The following is a 20994-nucleotide window of genomic DNA, read 5'->3' as shown; positions in this document are numbered from 1 at the left end:
TGTTAACCTGATAGACATTGAGAATTCGGAAGGGCGATATGGAAATTGTATGGTCTAGCCCGGGGTGGGACCCACTATGAGAATTTCTCGAAAATTTATTAAGACCCCGATCTGCCCTAAATTACGTGACAAAGGTCGTGCGGGGCAATCGACGAAATTATATTAGCCGTAACGCGCCAAAATGCATGAAAGTTTCGAGGTTAAGCGTGCTGAAGCCAGAGCAATTCTGGGATGGGTGACCCCCCCTGGGAAGTAATACAAAAGTTTTCACAAAGTGTAAGTATGATATATATAAATGGAAATTTGGGGTAACCTAAAGGAAACGAGAATGTGTGGAATAGCTAGTGCCCTTACAGGAGCCGCGCAGACCGAGGCGGACTAAATGGGCGAAAAGAAGAAGCGCAATACCGCTCGGGAAATTGAGCGAATTTGAATAACGGTCGGAGACGTTCGCGAATAAGATATTAGTAAATGTATATATATGTGTATGATTTTCGTCTGGTGCCCATATGAATCTGTCTGATATAACTCTGTATGTCTGACTCCGATTATGAATCTTTCTGATACATCTCTGTACGTCTGACTCTGATCTCGGATCTGTCTGATACCCTCCCATGCATCTGACTTTGACTACGAATCCGTCCACCATAGTTTAGTATGTTTGCCTCCGATTACGAATCAGTCTGATACGCTCCTGTGCGTCCGATCCCAGTTATGAATTTGTTTGGTATGACGTGGGATTATGATAATGTGGTAAGGAACCGAGGGGTGTGACAAGAAGTGATATTAATTATAATGTTGAAAAGCTTTGAAGGAAGGGAAGAAGAGACATAACGTCCGTGAAATAGCGAAAAGCATTTATCTGTTACTGGAATATAATTCTTGGCCCAGTGACTGTGTGGGATATGAGAAAATACGTTATGAAAGCATATGAGTCAGTAATGTGAAGAATTACTCCATCATTTTGGTAAAGAATCCATATCGGAAAGTCAACAAAGGACGATTATAAAAAGAACCCTCCCGAAGTAGTATGACGCCCCATGAGGTCAATTTAACATTCGAGGACGAATGTTTTAAAGGGGGGGGGGGATGTTACATCCGGCATTTTTGCATATTCGAAAAAAAAAAATCGAGATAACTTGGCTTGTAATGAATGAGGCCATATTTGGACCTTACTTGGTATGAATGTGTCGGCTAAGAATACATTGGTGTGGAATTACGAAAGGAGGCCAAGGGCAAAAATTAGAATTTTGGAAATTTGTTTTGGGAATTACAAAGTAAGATTCCTAATGAATTGGGCTCAAATAATTCAAGAAAAATTGAGGCCCAATTATAAAAGGTGGCCGGCCATGTGCATATGGCCCAAGCCCACCTTAATTAATTCATGTGATGTATTAATATAAGATGACCAAGTCATCTATATCCATAGAAAATTCTAGAGAGAACAAGAACAAAAAAGAACAAGAGAAAAAGAAAGAGAGCATTTCGGCCAAGAGAGAAAGAAAGGAAAGAAAAGGAAAAAAATTCTTGGAGCTAAATCCTTGGTTCAAAAATCCATTTCTTGTGGGATTATTACTAAGTGCAAGATTCTCTACAACTTGGTAATTATCTTGGCAAGAGGACAACTCTAGTGGCAAGTGAAGAACTTGAAGGAAAGGTAAGGATTTCATGCCTTTGTTATGTTATGGGAGATGTATGCATGTTGTAGTGTGTGGAAATGATTAAAAGGCATGGAAATTTTGTGTATTAAGGGTATGTGCATGTATGGCCGTGTGTGTGCATAATTGTGTGGCTGAGATGTGTTGAATTTTGTATTGTATCCTAGTTGTGATTATGATGGAATTTATATTGCAAGTGAAAGTTGAATGAATTAGGGGAAATTGGAAAATATAGCATGTGGCCGTGTGATGCTATGGTGATAATGGAATGTGAATTAAATTCTGTTAGTATGTTAATTGTGTTATTGTGAAATGAATGGAAGGATAATGGTTCTTGTTGTCATGGAAAACTTGTTGTTAAGTTGTTGTAAGAAATTATGCAAATTTATTGTAACTTATGTAAATATGGAAAGAAAAGTAGTAAGAGGTAAATTATGATTGTCATTGATGAAGTTGGAAGATAGAAATATGTCATGAACATATATGCTAAAGATTGGAAGTTGTGGGTAAAATATGACTTTGGTAGTAAGCTTGTATATTGTGTATACCTTATGTATATTTGGTGAAAACAATAGGATGTGCCTCCGAATTATGTTGTAATGATCTTGATGAGTGACGAATATGAAAATGGTAAGATGGGTTTGGAAGTGTAAGGTCGGAATGAAAGATGTTATGTTATGCCATATTATGTGTTTTGTAATGCTTGTTGTTGTTATTGATGTTGTTATTGGGTTGCTGTGTTGATATATTAAGCCGAGCTAAGTCTCGGGGATGTCACATATATAGGGGAAATGCTGCCGAAATTTCGGTAGGCAATTATGTGATTGAGTATGGAATCTTAAAGGCTTGAATTGACAATTGGTAAACTTGACCATTTGTAGATTCTGGACGAAATTGGAAGTGAAGCTAAGCGAGTATAAGGCGCAATTGAGGTATGTAAAGCCTACCCCTTCATTCTTAGGCATGTTTTGAACATAATAGGCTCGGCCGCGAGCCTTAAATACGACTCCGTTCCTCGGAATTCGAGATGGAAATCCGCTCCAATTCCTTCAGTAAGATTGAATCCATTTTCTTATAACTTGTCTTCAAAGTGAGCCTTAAGTATGCAACCTTCCTAAACGGAGTCGGAATACTTCCAAATCATTATGGACGACCTCATAAGGTCTACTATCTGTAATTTACGTACGCCTCCTCGGGTTGGTCCGAGGTGGGCCCACAAGGCCCCGACACTTTTTGTATGACCTAAATTGCCCTATTTTTGTCCGTTTCTCACAGGCAACATCTGGACTATTATTCTGATCATGCTATGACTATTTTTTATATAAATTTTACAAAATGGCTTTGACATCTGAAAATCTGATTCTGGTAATAATCCGTCGTGCCTTCCCAAGCAGGAGATAGGCGCATATTATGAACGCTATCCGAATACTCTGATTTGACTTGCCATTTGGCCTACTTCAGTTTGATTGAGTCGGTATAACGATCTGTATGTATGTGGTTTCTCATTAATCTGTTCGTGGATGTCTCAAAGCTTCCTTTCACCGGATCCCAGGCAGGTTTATATCGTGCGGATGGGCCGCCGAGTCCCTTGTCGGGGGTCGGGTCCCATGTATGAATTCCGAAGTATGATGTGTCCGGTTCCGGGATACTGTGGTATATGTCCGTCCCCGGCTACCGTGAATATGTTACGAAGTATGATGTGTCCGGTTTCCCGGCGTGTGATCTTTCCCCAGGGTTACCGTGGTTATGATGTGATGTGTTATGTGACGGAGATGTTCGAAGATATGAAATCTTCTGAAATATGATATGTTGTGGCGCCAAAGACAGGAGTGGCGACCACGTTCCTGTGCCCTGTTCTGATTCTGTTTGTCCGTATGGATTGTGATTCTGCCCTGTTATGATCCTGTCCGTCCGGACCATGATCCTGTCCGTCCGTTTGATTTATGGTTCTGTCCGCTATATTTCTGTGCTTCCGGTTCAGACTATGATTATGTTTGTTATGTTTCTGCTTTACATACTCGGTACATTTTTCGTACTGACCCCCGGTTCTTCGGGGGCTGCGTTACATGCCCGCAGGTACAGACGCACCTGAAGATACGCCGCCAGTCTAGGGCTCAGATTCTGCTATTTTGAAGAGCTCCTTTGTTCCGGAGCATGTACTTTTGGTATATATCTTCTGTCTTCTGTATATTCTGTATGTATGGAAACTCCGGGTACGGCGAGGCCCTGTCCCGTCATATGACTCTATATGTCTGTTAGAGGCCTGTAGATATGTTTGTGGGTTAGGGTCTTTCTGTACGGATGTGTGTATATGTTGTGTTTGGGGCGACCCCATTCGCCGCGGCGGCCGGTCCGCATATGTTTATATATTGCTTTGTTGGCCGGTGTGGCCTTTGTTGGTATTTTCTGTGCGCAGGGTTATTTTGGATAGTATGTAAAACAAAGGAAACTCTGCCAAAATTTTTCTGGAAATTATCTAAATTTGAAATATAGCCTTGACGGCTTCTGCTTTATACTTGAATGCGTTTGATAACAGTTGAGATAGCGTTGGATAGATGTGTTTGGGTGCCCAGATCGGGTACTAGTCACGGCCTACGGGGTTGGGTCGTGACACAAAGACTGTATATACTTTGTATATTTGGGTATATCGTTTGTATACTACAACTTAAACCAACAGAATTCTATATTTGAACTCAGAGGGAGACAAATCTTGTCCCACTTGATGTTTTAAGACTTTATTTAAAAGAGCAAAGGATGATTCAAAAAGGGAACACAAGAGAGTGCAGTAGACATGATATGCCTAATATGCAGAATTCAGAGTCAAACAAATCCAATGATGTGACAAAACTGAAACATTCCATATCATCCTATGCACTTCAAAGGTGTCTTAACATGTATGCTATATATGACTCTGCCTATTTTAATCATAGAGGGTCCCATGAGTTTCACACAGGGGAACGCCAGCAGCCTAGAGTGAAGAAGACCAGGTTGAGTTTGGCTAGATATTCCAAGCCCTATCCTCTTTCCTTCTGGCCCTAGGTAAGTCACACCTATGGTCGATCAAACCCCAAGTGGCAAACTCTTATTACAACATCGCTTTATAAATCAAATGTGCATCATACAGGTCCTTAACCTACTCAAATGGGATGATAATCATGCTCAGACAGATACTAACAGGTTCACAAAGATGCATCATACAAGCATTTAATCATGAGGGCATACGTATTTGACAAAATCAACAGAGTGTAAATAGGAATTTCAGCACAAATAACCAACAAGCAAACAAGATATCAACATTTTCAAGTCCAAGCTAGATTCTAAAAAGTAAATAGTACACTGCCAGTTCATGTGGTGCTTTTGAGGTTTATACCACTATTCAGGAAAGGGGTCATGCTCAAATAAGAAAAAAGAGGAAAATTTGCACACAACTAGACACTTGGCCTTAGACCAACAACCTAGAACCTTAAAAAATGTGTATATCAGACTGAGTATGTCATATTTAGACCCTTATTCATGCAATAGTTCTCACCACAGATTGACAGCAAGGGGCATGTATTGAACACACTAATTAAACATACAAATATTCACATTATGCAGCATGGAAGTCAAGTATTTGATCTAAAACTGGAGGGCAATGTGCAAAATTTAAGACATGTAAGCAGTAAACTCCATCCAGGTCAAACCACATAACTCAGATAGACATATATGTGTATTGTAAGTGTGTTTTTATCCTATACTAGACTAACACAATTAGTAAATGAACCTTAGCTTAAACTGGTTATGACATAACAGAGCAAAGAAGGCACCTACTTAAGGTTACTACATGCTTTTAGGTGATTGCAAGTAAATTCAGATCCTTATTAACCCTATTTGGACTTGTTAGGAAGCCATTCGAACTTAATTTAGCTAAGTAGATCAGGAAAGTTCAGACTAATTTTGCAATGATGACCTCAATTAACTTAAGCCAAGAAATTGGCTATTTCAATTAAGGCCAGGATTAAACTAATCAGGCAATCAAAGGCTAATTTTATAATAATGACCTTAATTGACTTAAACCATAGAAATTAGCCTATTTCAATTAAGGCCAAAATTGGCCAACAGTTGATTATTTCAATTGTAGCCATAATTAGCCACATAATAAACAATTTATGGAATTAACCACAATTAAACACTTGATAAATTATGATTAATTCTAATAAATTGTATAAATGCACCTTGGATATGGAAAAATTAAGAATTGAGAGGTAAGATGATTAATTCATTTAATTAATCATATTTCTTGAATTAAATGGAGTAAATGCTTGCTAATTGAATTCCTGATAATTTTAACAATTAAGAAAGTAATTGTTTTAAATTACCTTCTTGGTTGAGTTTAGCAAATGTTCCATATTAATTATAAAAGATGTATAAATTGATTTCTAAATGATTTATAATATTACTAAATCATTTATAATATTACTAAATAATGGTTTATAATATTATTGAAGTTATTTTGCCAAATAAAATGGCAAAATATTATCTAAATCATTTTATAAAATCATTTTGACTTGTAGAAAATACACATGTTACTCCGTTTGATATCCAAGGACTTTGGGTAATTAAAATAAATTATGGGAGGTCAAAAATTAGGTGTCAACACCTCGGATGCAATACTCCATCTACGATGCAATACCGGGCCACTTTTGTCCTTAATGCCCTGGACTCCTTTGGGTCTTCGAGTAGCTTTTCGTGTTTAAGGTAATCTATGAACTCATTCCGCCAATCCTAGACCAAATTCGTTGAATTCATTTCATCATAACCTGTAGGATCTAAGGCTGAGTGAAACAGCTGTACCATTAACCCGGTACTTGATCCTTCCGCTTCCATTGACAAACCCAAATTGGCAAGAGCATCCGCTTCTATGTTTTCTTCCCTGGGTACATGAACCATCGTCTATTCCTGGAACCTAGAGAGCAGCTTCAGAACCTTTTCGAGGTACCGTAGCATGCGTTCCTCCTTTGCCTCAAATACTCGTGGACTTGGTTTACCACCAACAAGGAGTCGCACTTTACCTCGATTATTTCAGAACCCAATCCTCGGGCCAATTCAAGACCTGAATCATAGCCTCATACTCGGATTCATTGTTATTTAAAGTTACACTATGTATTGCTTGTCTCAAAATTTTCACTGGTGGGAGTGTGCAAGACTATTCTCAGACCTTTTCCCTTAACATTGGATGCCCCGTCAGTGTAGAGCATCCAAACCCCGAGAATAGTCCTCGAGACCAGGGCGGCTTCCTTCTCTGCTTGTAGATCCACCCTCAGACTAAAATTAGCGATGAAGTCGGCTAGGACTTGTGACATAATCGTAGTTCGGGGTTTATATTCTATTTCGAATTCACTTGTTTCCACAGCCCATTTATCCAAACATCCCGATAGTTTGGGCTTGTGAAGTATGTTCCGCAAAGGAAAAGTAGTCACTACAACAATAGGGTGACACTCGAAGTAAGGCCTAATCTTTCCCGATGTCATCACTAGAGAAAAGGCCAATCTTTCCAGAAGCGGGTGCCAGGTTTTGGCCCCCGACATGATTCTACTTAAATAATAAATCAAAAATTGCTTACCTTTTTTGCACGCACAGAAACTGCACTTAACGCCACCTCAAAGACGGCCAGATACAGAATTGCTTGCCTTTTTCTGCACGCACTAAAACTGCACTTAACGCCACCTCAGAGACGGCCAGATACACAAAGAGTTGTTCTCTGTCTTTTAGTTTTGACATGAGCGGAGGACTGGATAAATATACCTTTAGATTGCGCAGTGCTTGCTGGCATTCCGGCGTCCACTCAAATTCGTTGCTCTTCTTGAGTAGTGAGAAGAATTTGTGGCATTTCTCAGATGATCAGGATATGAACCTGCTGAGAGCTGCTATCCGTCTGGTCAACCACTGCACCGCCTTTATGTTCTCCAAATTGTCCGGTATGTCCTCGATTGCTTTGATTTTATACGGGTTTACCTCAATTCCTCTCTGAGAGACAAGGAAACCCAAGAACATACCGGAGCCGACTCCGAAGGTGAACTTCTCCAGGTTGAGCTTCATGTTGAATTTTCTCAAAATAGTGAATGTCTCCTACAAATGACTCAAGTGGTCTCCTGCATGAGGACTCTTAACAAGCATATCATCTATATAGACCTCCATGGTCTTCCCAATTTGTTTTTTAAACATTTTGTTCACCGGCCTTTGATAGGTGGCAGAGGCATTTTTATGTCCAAAAGGCATCACGTTATAACAATAAGTTCCAAAGTTTGTGATGAAAGATATTTTCTCGTGGTTATCTGGATGAATCCTAGTTTGGTTGTACCCAGATTAGCCATCGAGAAAACTGATCACCTCATGCTCGGCCGTAGCATCAATCATTTGATCTATGCTCGGTAGCGGGAATAAGCTTCGGGCATGCCTTATTAAGATCTTTCAAATCAATGCACATTCTAAATTTATTCCCTTTTTTAGGTATTGCGACTATGTTTGCTAGCCAATATAGGTATTGGACTTCCCGAATGGAGCCTATGTTAAGTAAACTTGATACCTCCTCTTTGATAAACCTGTTGCGGACCTCTGCTATAGGCCACTTTTTCTGTAGTACCGGGGGGAAGCTGAGGTCCAGCCTAGCTTGTAAGTCGCAACCTCCGGAGGTATACCTATCATATTTTTTGAGACCAAGCAAAACAACCACTATTAGCTTTAAGATATTGAAGAATAACATTCCTAAACTCCGGGGTCAACCCCGTGCCAAGGTATACCTTTCCTTCGGGAGTTCGGCATACAAAACAATCTGCTCGAGTCCCTCGGCCATTGATTTTATGGCGTCTGAATCATTGGGCACCTGAAAGTATCTCGGGACATGATGCTTACCCGGAAGCTCGTCTTATGGCTTCGTATTTTCTGAAAGAGCTCACTGATCTGAACTGGGGACGGGATTCGATTTCTGTGATTGTTATTTGTCATCTGACTCGGTTTCCTCCCCCTTTGGATCTTCCATGGAAAGCATCTCCTTTGCTGTCGGTTGCTCTCCTCAGATATGCTTAATACCATCCAGAGTCGGAAACTTGACGAATAGGTGCAATGTTGAGGGTATCGCCTTCAGATCGTGGAGCCATGGCCTCCCAAATATTTTATTGTACTGCATATCACTATCTATCACATAGAACTTGGTCTCTTTAACCACTTCCCTAGCTTCAACGGGGAGATCAATTTCACCTTTAGAGGTTTCACACGCCATATTAAATCGGGCAAGCACCCTTGCAACCAGCACTATCTTCCCCAGCATTCCCATTTTCTCCATAACATTCCAACTAATTATGTTGGTTGAACTTCCTGGATTGACTAACACACGCTTTACTTGGAAACAGTCAATGGATACGATGATTACCAAGGCATCGTTGTACGGGAAAGTGACGCCAATTGCATCTGTGTCAATGAAAGTAATTGCATCTTCTTCCGTCAATCGTTGAGACTTCAAAAATCATATTTATTACGTGCGGAGGGGCGTTCGGAGTGACCTTCCCTTCTGCCAGCCTATTTCTCTCATAATTATTCTTAGCCCTTTCACTCAAGAACTCCTACAGGTGTCCCCTACTAAGTAAACCTACTACTTCTTCACGGAGGTGTTTGCAGTCCGCCGTCTTGTGCCCGTGCGTGCCATGAAAGTTGTACCATACGGTCGGTCCCCTTGAGTTTGGAGCAGATCGAAGTGGCTTCAGGAAACGCACCGCTGGATGAGTCCTTCAGACGACCACCATTTGAACATCATCATTACTGAAGTTGTACTTGGATAGTTTAGGATACTCCGAACCCCTTGAAGATGGTCCAAGAGAATCTCCTCTGTCACAATGGTACCACTATTGTCCAGGCCCCAAGGTGGGCGATAAACTATTTACATGTAAATCGGTACAGTTGAATTTGTATATGTGGTCAAGGACACGTGGACCAATGTGAACAAAAAAAAATGAAATAATTAGCACTAGAAATTAATATTAACGAAATGTAAAGGTAAATAAGGAGTTAAATTGGCCTGGGCCTTGGAGAAACTTTGAGCTAGAGTCTCTGGGCAAGCTAGCAGTTGAAACCATGGTAAGCCGATTTAAAATAATAAGAGATTAAGAAATGATGTAAGTACGAAGTGTTTCTTGTATATATTTTCAGATGTCGTTACAATGAAATGAGGATCCCTACTTATATTTGAATTAAGGGATACACGTTCCATGAATTGTGCCCCTATTAATATTGCAAATCCATGTTGTGGAAATGATGGGCAATAAAGGTGATAAGGCTCATTAATGTTCTGTGGAAGGCTCAGGGTCACTATGTATAAAAACCTCTTCAATTATGTGTTCTCCAGGACAAAAAACTTTACCGTGCCTTCGGAACATTGTGAATACCTCCGGGGGATCCATACGCTGACTCAGATCTGACTCATCCTTATTGACACGTGTCACTATAGCATTTGTCCAGTTGTAACCTACGAATTTTTCCCAATACAATGTGTGAGGTGTAGAAGCAGAGATCCCATTGCAGATCAGTGACTCCGACTTAAAGCCAGTCCGTTCCCGTTGAGATTTAGCCATCACTAGATCATAGAGACGAGTTTAACGCCTATCATTTGCTTTCAGTCTGTTCCATTTTTTCTCACTTACTTCCATCTGTTTAATTTCTTTTATCAAGTTGTATTTCGTTAAAAAAAAAAAAATGTATTTCGTTTATTGAGTTATATCTTGAACCTGTTGCACTTAAATTCTAGTGCTTCAGGACTGATGTATTATTGGAATTTATGAGTTGACTTTTTGCGTGTACTTTGTTCCAATATCTATAATTAAATAGACATCTATTTATGATCAGACAATTTTGGTAGTATTCCTATTTAAATTTTCTATGTTATCCGCATGATCCAGCTTAAATGATTCCTCTAATTAATAAGTAGCAGCTAATCAGGGGTTCCTATCACAACTTAGGTGTCAGATTTATGTTATCCGGCATGATCTAGCTTAAAGAGTTTCCTAATTAATGAGTAGTGGCTAATCAGATATCCTATACAACTTAGGGTAACTTACACAAATAATTATATTTTAGGAGTCTATTAACGAATTGTAGCTACCTTTTATAAATTTACGGTTCATAGCTAGTTTAGGGCAATTCGGGTATATTTGAGTGTATTTGAATATATTGTTCAGTTGTATCCAACCTTATTTGATGTCGAGTGTATTTGAATGTATTTGAATACATGCAATGTTGCACCCAAACGCACACACAAGTATACGTGGTCGTACAAGTAATATAGGATTTTTAAGTCTAGATATCGTACCCACAGAGACTTATGATTAACTATTTATTAAATTAAACGATCCTAATTATCGATACAAGAAATAAAATCCCAAGATTATATTTATAAACTAACTAAAAATAAAAGAAAATAAATAATGAACTTTAACCAAGAAAGAGCGAATTTTTATCGGGGAAGAGATAGATCTAGGGCTATGACCACTAAAAATCCAGTTGAGTCTTCAAATCGTTCTACCTACGGGTTACTAGTTGACGGGTTAATTTTAGCTTTATCATATTCTCTCGAACTACTCACAAACCTGTAGATGCTACTATAACGTCTATATCTCTATGGTCGCCAGAGGTAACAAGAATGCATTTACTTCTCCGTATCCAACTAAGTAGGGCTAAAGGTTACATCTCTATCCTCAATAGCGAAACGATAATATCGAACAAACTCTATTTATTCTTATTACGTACATGAATTTCCTTTCTCAAGTCCAATTCACGCACCACAAATAGTGTCTAACTATTGGCCAAATAATCAAACAATTAAGCACAAGAATAAATAAGCAACCCAAAAATATGGAAATTTAACAGATAGAAACGATAATCAAACGTCAACTTTCATGTTTGTGTCAAAACCCTAAATTAAAGAGTTTAGTTACACATAGACATGGAGGAAAAACAACAAATCATTCGAATAAGAACGCAAAAATAAGTACTACAGAGAAGAGAAGGTAAAATCCTGTAACTTATACGGCCTCCAAAGCGACTTCAAGCTCTCTCTAGGTTCAAAGTTATGTCAAAATCGTGTAGGATATGTATTTGTAGGGTATCAAAAGACATGGACTTTTAAAAACCAAATCCAACTCGAACAGGAAAAACTTAGTGGTTCACGTTGCACCCGCGTCGATCAGAAAATATTCCGAGACAGTAAAGTCTCGCGGTGCTACAGCGACGCGTGTGCACAGCAACTGAAGCCCGCGTCGATCAGAAAATATTCAGAGACAGTAAAGTCTCGCGGTGCTACAGCGACGCGTGTGCACAGCAACTGAAGCCAAAGTTCTTTTCCATTCTTCTTTTCACGTTCTGCCAGGTATGTTTCTTCATTCTTTTTACTTCCTGCGTTTCAATTTATATGAACCTATTTAACTGGGCACAACAATTAAGAAAGAGAGAAGACTTTTAAAACTTATGGTTCAAAATAAGTCTTGAAAATTTATATGGCTGTAAATCATTCATAAAGTGAATTTGTTTCCAAATTAGGAAATAGGTCATTCATTTTGACATGGACTAAAAAGAAAATAGGTTCAAACAAATTGAAACAGAGGGACTAATTGTTATTTCAAAGTGTAATACACTCCTTAACAATTGAAAAATGATTATGTCCCCTCCTTGTCTACCACTTGTCTCTTGTATTTCTTTCTTTGTCTTCCACTTTTTGTTTAATTTTGCTTCAAAACTCTTCAATTTCACACTGCTTTATTCCTACACAGAAAATATAATATTAAGCATAAATCAATATAATTTATACTCAAAAGACAATTAAAAGTACTAGAATGTGAGGCAATGATTGGTAAATTTATGCATTTTTAGCCGAATATCACCACCACACACTTAAACTCTTGTTCGTCCTCGAGTAAGCATTAAAACATCTCTCAATAAATCAAGCCTAGGAACACCACCACTTTACTATACCAACAATTAGGCCCTATAGCAACTCAAACCATCAAACATACACTTCCTAATCATCGTGCAAGATAACAAACAAACAACAAACTTCTAACTTCCTTACTCCAAAGATGGACTCTAACTCATCAAATTTAAGCTCACTCACCTACTCTGTCAAAGAAATCTAATAATATCACCTATCTATCATGAAACAAGTGCCCTCACAAGAATAAATAGTCCACACTCAAATCAAAGAATCTAATGAAATTTAAGGACTTAACATCAAAGCACAACTTTCACACTCACAAAGAAATTCACATGTATGCACAAAGAACCATAGGCTTGCCCATTATGTACATCTCTACTAATTAAGTGATCTCGAATAAAATCAAATAAGACTTTAATGGGTTATAATATTGACTAGGGGACGGGTAGGACAACTATATGATAGTGACTTACACTTCCTTAAGCACTTTGTAATTTTAGACTTCATCACCCATTATTTTCATCTCTTAACTTTATTTTTCAGCCCTCTCTTCATCATTTATTTCGCAAGAAATTCTCATCATATCAAGAACGATTCAATTTTTTTTTTCTCAAGCAATTTTTTTTTTCATGTCACATTCTTTCTAAGAGGGTCTTTTCATCACTTTACAGCTATTATTGGTCACCATTTTTCACTCGACCATTCCTTTTCTTCACATTTATCAATTATATCACAGTCTAAGCTACAGTGCTCAAGGAAGCAGGGTGCAAAAACTAGGGATTCAAACAAAAGGGTCAAGGCAAAAATACGGCTAACAAACAAATAGCCACAGGCTTAAAGGGGCTAACTAGTGGCATAATTTCTGAAAAGGCTAAAAATTTACAAGACATATCAAAGAAAGACTATCATCATTTTCTAAACAGAGCAACACTTTTTATTTCTCTTCAATAACATGCAGGGCAAGTTCTAGACTAAGATGCAAAACATAGAATATATGCAAGAAATCCTCACCACACATGACACACGTCTCAATCAAGATGGATCAATTCTACTCTAGGACAGATAGGATCATGACGAACTACAAAATAAGAATAAGCTATATACAGAGTCACAACTTTGAGCTAGGTGTCAGAAAATCTGCTATCTTTTTCATTACTCAAGCACTCATAGGGAAGTACTACTCAAGCTCAGGCCTAAATATGTTAGTATCAAACAAGTCAAAAAGGATCTTTCTTCTCTCCTTTACTACTCCTAAAAAAATAAAAAAATCCCGGTTCAAAGACCCCCCTTCGGGAAAGAATCGAGGCCATAAGAAAACTCAAGGGGTGGATGATCTATGCCACTAAAAGAGAAAAAGAAGCTATAAAATAAAAATAAAAGAACGAACAAAGAAAAAAAAAGCTTTTTGAATTTTTATTAGTTTTCTGTTTTTTTTTCTTTTTTTTTTATAAGTCTAAGAACTAAAAAAAGAAATCCTATGACATAATCATCCTCAACCTCAAAAGTATCAGAAGTACCTACACCACACTTAAAGATATGCGTTGTCCTCAATGCATGGATAGTAGAGAAAAAAATCAAAACAAGGGTGATAAATACTCCCTGAGACCCTCTAGGGCCTAGCTAGCAACATAATCCTCAACATCAAGGGTCGGCACGACCCCACACTTAAGCCCAAACATGCTCCTCAGCGTCAACTTCGAGTACTCAGACATCCCCTAATCTGCAAAACAAAAACAACGTGACACTATAAAAATAAAAATCTAAAACTATTACACATTGGGTTGCCTCCCAATAAGCGCCTTAGTTAACGTCGCGGCACGACGTGAATCAAATTTTTCCTCCACCTCGAACTTATGAATTGTACCCGCAATTTTGCATCAAATTTTCTATTACGCTTCTGGGGTGGTGGTGTAAAAATAAAGGAACCAAACAATAGGTGTCGCATTTTGCACTTCTTGGCCCTTAAGTGAGGAATGTTATTTTGTCTTTTTGGTGTGGCAAATTTCAGGATGTAAGGCTCTTGTTCTTCATCTATACACTTCTTCATCGGCGTGGAAGGTTCAATTTCCATGTCACCAACTAAACATAATGTAGAAAAATGTTTAGAATGAGGATCAACACGCCCCAACTCTAAAACTGCATTATTTTTTACATCCTCACTTTTGTACACTTCCTCAACATTGGCATTATCAACAGTTGGAATTCCTCTATCTGCTCCATGTACTGGCCACTATCCACGATAATATGTAGTTGGGCATCAGACGCCTCAACCTTTTTATTCAATTGAGCTTGCAGGTCATGGATATCTGAGCCAAACTAGTCTATCTCTTGTCCGAGTTTTATTCATTCTTCCATGAAGTATGTCATGTCACTTGTAAATTCAGCAAGATAATCACCCCATATCTCTAATCGGTGAGCTCGAACCAATAGCCAAGTATCACTCACAACATCCACTTTGTGAAAATCACTTGAGAGACTAGAACAACACTTAGGACACTCTTTCCGCTGACCACCACACCATTTACAAAAGTTCCAATCATAGGATTTAGAAGGGTCACATAACACATCCCGTATGATCCAAATTTTAGAACAATTTTCCCATAAGTGGGGTCCTCCACAAAGTGCACAAAAATCATTAAAACATGAATACCCAACATCCGATAAATTTTCGTCCCAAGATGCCATGTCAAGAAGAATACCAGAATATTAAACAAAAAAATAAAAATAAAAAATAAAACTTGAATAGACAAAAAGAAAAGTCTAATCTAGATAAATAATTAATTTCTAAGTCCCCGGCAAAGACGTCAAAAACTTGCTGCTCCCAAATGCACACGCAAGTATACGTGAGCGCACAAGTAATATAGGATTTTTAAGTCCAAATATCGTACCCACAGAGACTTATGATTAACTATTTATTAAATTACACAATCCTAATTATCCATACAAGAAATAAAATCCCAAGATTATATTTATAAACTAACTAAAAATAAAATAAAATAAATAATGAACTTTAACCAAGAAAGAGCGATTTTTTATCGGAGAAGAGATAGATGTAGGGCTATGACTACTAACAATCCAGTTGAGTCTTCAAATCATTCTACCGACGGGTTACTAGTTGATGTGTTAATTTTAACTTTATGATATTCTCTCGAACTACTCACAAGCCTGTAGATGCTACTATAACGCCTACATCTCTATGGTCGCTAGAGGTAACAAGAACGCATTTACTTCTCCGTGTCCAACTAAGTAGGGCTAAAGGGTATATCTCCATCCTCAGTAGCGAAACGATAATATCGAACAAACTCTATTTATTCTTATTGCGTACATGAATTCTCTTTCTCAAGTCCAATTCACGCACCACAAATAATGTCTAACTATTGGCCAAATAATCTAACAATTAAGCACAAGAATAAATAAGCAACCCAAAAAATGGAAATTTAATAGATAGAAACGATAATCAAACATCAACTTTCATGTTTGTGTCAAAACCCTAGAACTAAAAAGTTTAGCTCCACAAAGACATGGAGGAAAAATAACAAATCATCCGAATAAGAATGTGAAAATAAGTACTACAGAGAAGAGAATGTAAAATCTGTAACTTATACGGCCTCCACGGCGGCTCCAAGCTCTCTCTAGGTCCAAAGTTATGTCAAAATTGTGTAAAATATGTATTTATAGAGTACCAAAAGGCCTGAACTTTTAAAAATCAAATCCAATTCAGACCGGGAAAAATTAGCGGATTCGCGTCACACTCGCGACGCGGGTGCAACGCGGAAGATCAAAAAAATATTCAGAGACAGTAAAGTCTCGCGGTACTGCAGCGACGCGTGTGCACAGCAACTGAAGTCAAAGTTCTTTTCCATTCTTCTATTCACGTTCTGCCAGGTATGTTTCTTTATTCTTTGTGATTTTTATTTCAAAGTGTAATACACTCCTCAACAATTTAAAAATGATTATGTCCCCTCCTTGTCTACCACTTGGCTCTTGTATTTCTTTCTTTGTGAAAGAACAAAGATAATGGCGGCAGAACTTCCGCTAGTGACTCGACCGTGGCGGTGGCGGATCTCATCGCCGCCGCTTTACGGTTACGATCTTCATTATTTCAAATCCGATTAACCTGTTTGAAGGGAACTCGATCTCAAACAATCCGAATCCGGTGAGAAGAACTCAATCTCAATCTATTGTGTAAGGTTGGAGAACTCGGTATTTGTCCAGATTTGAGAAGAAGCCATGAATTCCGGCATCACCGGCGGCTAGGACTGCCGCGTTAGCTGTGGGGGTGCTAAGGACCACCAGGGGCGGAGCCAGAACATTTGATAAGGGGGTTCAAGAAAAAGGAACTGAATGAAAAAGGATTAAAAAATGTTGTTACAAAGAATTGAACCAACAACCATGGGCTTAATAATAGGTACCTCAGCCACTGGGCTGAGTTCTCTAATATTTTAAGGGGATGCAACATTAATATTTATACATGAATAAAAAAATTGACCCCATATATATAGTGCAATTTTCCGACGAAGGGGGTTCGATTGATACCCCTTGCACCCCTATAATTCCGCCCCTGAGGACCACCACGTGTACGACGATGCCGGAGCTGAGGGAGAGAGAGAGTGGGAACCGATAGAGTGAGGAGAGGGAGAAGAGAGAGAGAGAGTGGGGGATGAGGAAAACGCTTGATGTGCTGGAATAACCATATGTATTTGGTATAGCTACAATACGTAACGTAAATTGAAAATTCAATGTAGCTATGAAAAGTAATTAAATTAAATATTAGTTACAAATCATAAATACCTCTTAGAGTTAGCTATGTCATGTAAAATTTCCTACAGGTTACAGTGTAAGATTTGGATCGTAACACTTCAATAACGAAATTAAATATATAAATCCCCAAGTAATTAATTAACTATAAACAAACGTATTATTTCTGCTGATACAGATCTATATCTACAGTTATACCTCTTGACATCTCTTGGAATCTAGTATGACTACAACAAGCTCAGTTCTCAAATGTAACATGAAATCTTTTGAATCTGCTACTCTCTTTCTTGCAAGAAGATGATTTTATCTTTGTCAACTCAATACCTTCTCCTATAGGCATAGTGACACACTCGATCCCTTTCTTGCCTTTTATGATTTCACTAAAACAAACCTTTCTTGTACAAATTCCACCAATATTATTATTTCTCGTTACAACCACACATCCTTTTGGATTCATCACTTCAAGATTATTCTTCCACAACTTCAAATGGTCTCCAAATTTACAATCAATCACTAGAAAGTCAACTTTCTTGAACTTCTTGATGACTTCATTAGGGTTCTTCCCAACTACAAACTCAATCACATTTTTGAGTTCTTCATGATGTGGTAATTTTAAATCAACATTGTTGCTTTTATGGTAAGGGAGGACGCAGATTAGCCGGCCACCGCTAAGTTTGGCTGCCATAGCAAGGGCGATAGTGAAGGGTGTTATGCATTCTGTGGTGATTTCTAATATTACTTTTGATCTGTTTCCAGCTGCTAAAGCTGATATGAGTTCCACACATTCTGGTTCTATGAGCTTTCTATCTCGATAATGAAGACTTTTAGACTGCAACAAAATAAAAAACATAAGATATTCATGAGTTACGTTGTAGAGAAAATAGAGGTCAAAATGAGTTTTTAACTTTTGTATGTACATGCAGTGTGTAATGTTTCGGGACTATCGAGTTATAATGACCAATAGCATATTGTAACTAACCATACAAATTTATTTTGATAATATAAAAGATAGGGTTAATTACGTGTTATATAGTAAGTTAAAATGCAATGAATATGTAAAAATCAATTATATCGTCAACAAAGATAAGTTAAATTAAAAAAAAAAATACAAATTAAAGGGTTTAAGTTCGATCGGCGCATTAATTACGTGTATTGTACCCATATACCATTAGGTTAAATTAAAGTTAATGATTTGTTCTAGTGAGTTAAATTGCAATGATAATATATAATCAATTATATTGTTAGTAAATATAAGTTAAATTCAATAAAAATATAAAGGTTTTAAGTTCGATCTGCGCATTAACTACGTGTATTATACACCCATATACCACAAGGTAACCTTGTCTAACCAATTAAATAATTGATAATCAAACTATCAGTGTACATGATTTAAATTCAAATAGAATAGTAAACAGAAATCACAAGAGGGGAAAACGCTAAAGTGGACATGGAAATATAGATAACCTTCTCTGACCAGTTAAATCAATTGATAATATAAGATAATTTCACTATTTGCGTATATGACCTAAATTCAACAAAACTAGAAAATAGAAATCACAAGAGGGAAAAACGCTAAAGTGAACATGGAAATAAAGAGATCGGACCTACCAATTGAAGAGTATTCAAGTAAGCTTCCATGGCTTGTTGAGGAGACCACTCCATTCTGTACGTATCTAAGTGAAGAAAAACCAGCTTAAGTGTGAGATTTGCACCACCAAAGTCAATCTATTTATAGGTTAAGGGCCAAAGGGAGGCTGCATATATAATTTATGAAGTCATAACACGTGGCACTTTTTGAGATTCGTGGAATCACTGTGACAAATATGTGATATGTGATTTGCTTTCAAACAAGAAGAGAATTTAAGAATGAGAGGTTTCTTTTTTTTGGTGTGAAGGGACACTTGTCCATCTCAAAATAAGCATGGCAAGACATGGGAAATTAGAATGGGGGTTTCATCCATTATGGAGTTCGAGGTTTTGTCTATATTCAATTAAACACTAACATCCAAAGAAGCTCTGTCCTTTTGTGGAGTCTTTGGTTTGGCATTTTTTTCGTTTACAAGTTATTCGTTATGTAGGCATCACGTTGACATTGCACCTTATGTCCTTGTCCATGAATGTTGTGCAACTTCTCTTTTTCTTATTTATTACTCTCCACTTCTCTTTTACCAATTGTTTATTTGTGATTGCTTAAGCTACCTAAAAAGGTATTGTAAATAGTTACAACCGAATACGAGAGGAAATCTTGTCTGAGAATCACTCAGGTAGACTGAATTATCTCATCCTATTTTATTTAATAACATAAAACATGATTTACTCAATTGTGTTGCTATATATTAAGTCCATAATTTTTAACAAAGGTTATTCTAAATATTAACCGCTGGGCTCACTCCGTCCTCAAAGATATTTTAGAATTCAGTAAAATAGAGAGTTAGATTTTTTCAAATGATCACTCAACTAATAGTTATTATCTAAAAAAATATTCTTTATTGAAATAAATTGCAATTAAAAAAAAAAAAAAAGAGTGACAATCTGAGACCTCAACCCTCGAAATAGAATTACATAATTTAGTAATTACTGAACAAGTGATCAATTTCGAGTACCAAATAATTAATGAAAAGAAACCATCCTCTCGCATTTCGAATTCCAATTTATCCGTTCGGTGAAAAATTGTAATAAGCCTTCGTGAAGAATTCTAACAAGCAGAATTATAGTGACTTGAAGTGAATTAAAATTCCCTCTTTTGCCTCATTTTTATTTTAGAATTATTCATTCGTCCCTCATATTAGCTCATAGTCTTCTTCCTAGAATCAAGAACATATAAACTAGATGGGGTGAGTTTATGAAATCAGGAAGTGCGAAATTAGATTCCCTAAAACATACATACCACCATTAGGATTAAAGTCATTAAACAATGTAACAGAAGATTGCATAAATAATCTAGGGCTGTGTAATAAGGAGAGAATAATATTTTAAAAACCTAGGTGACACTTACCCATTCTCGATAGAAATGCAAATTGTCCAAATTGTCGTTTGTTATTTTAGCTACCATTTACTGAGTTGAAGAACCGGATTCTTCATACACCAAATAAGAAATAAATTGAGGAATTTTAGAATACAAAAAATTTAGAGTGAAAAACTTCTTGCCCAAGGGAGTAAAAAAATCATGACCTACTTCTATAGGATTTACCTCAAATATCACAAACCCGAGCAGTTTTAGATTACAAATCTATAACAAAAGGGATTATAAACTTAGTACATGTCACCCCTACAATCAACCTAATTGTAGTTGCCCCTTTCAAGACTAATCACCTAGTCTAGAAAGCTATAAATAACTTTAACAATGATCACCCTATTACAATACTTCTAAAAAGAATAGGTTACAATAAAAGATCAAACGCTCAAACCTAGCCAACTCAAGAACTAAACAATAGCTTCTTCAGGAAGGGGTTTTCTCATTTATCATATTTAAATCACTCAAAGACTTCTCAGAATGACTGCTATTTGCCAAGAATAATTTTAAATCTGCGTGAATAGCGTAAGTCTCAATAATATCAATGTGGTGATATATATAGAGTAGTGATAGTCGAATTCTTCTACACCTTGTTCTCCAAAACCTAAATG

At 37.3% G+C, this 20994-nt stretch overlaps 1 protein-coding gene across 1 annotated transcript; it reads right to left on the bottom strand.

Annotated features, from left to right (window-relative positions):
- Window positions 1-17447: 17447 nt before the first annotated feature.
- Window positions 17448-19337, bottom strand: LOC132605106 (uncharacterized). Its single transcript, XM_060318371.1, has 2 exons — window positions 18979-19337; window positions 17448-18199 (listed from the first exon to the last, which is right to left on the bottom strand). The coding sequence occupies exons 1-2, from the start codon at window positions 19030-19032 to the stop codon at window positions 17609-17611; spliced, it is 645 nt and encodes a 214-aa protein (XP_060174354.1). The 5' UTR covers window positions 19033-19337; the 3' UTR covers window positions 17448-17608.
- Between the last annotated feature and the right edge of the window lie 1657 nt (window positions 19338-20994).

Source organism: Lycium barbarum, chromosome 8, assembly GCF_019175385.1.
Source record: "Lycium barbarum isolate Lr01 chromosome 8, ASM1917538v2, whole genome shotgun sequence".
Lineage (NCBI taxonomy): Eukaryota > Viridiplantae > Streptophyta > Magnoliopsida > Solanales > Solanaceae > Lycium > Lycium barbarum.
The sequence above is the reverse complement of the archived record's forward strand: the minus strand, read 5'-3'. Positions and strand labels throughout refer to the sequence as shown.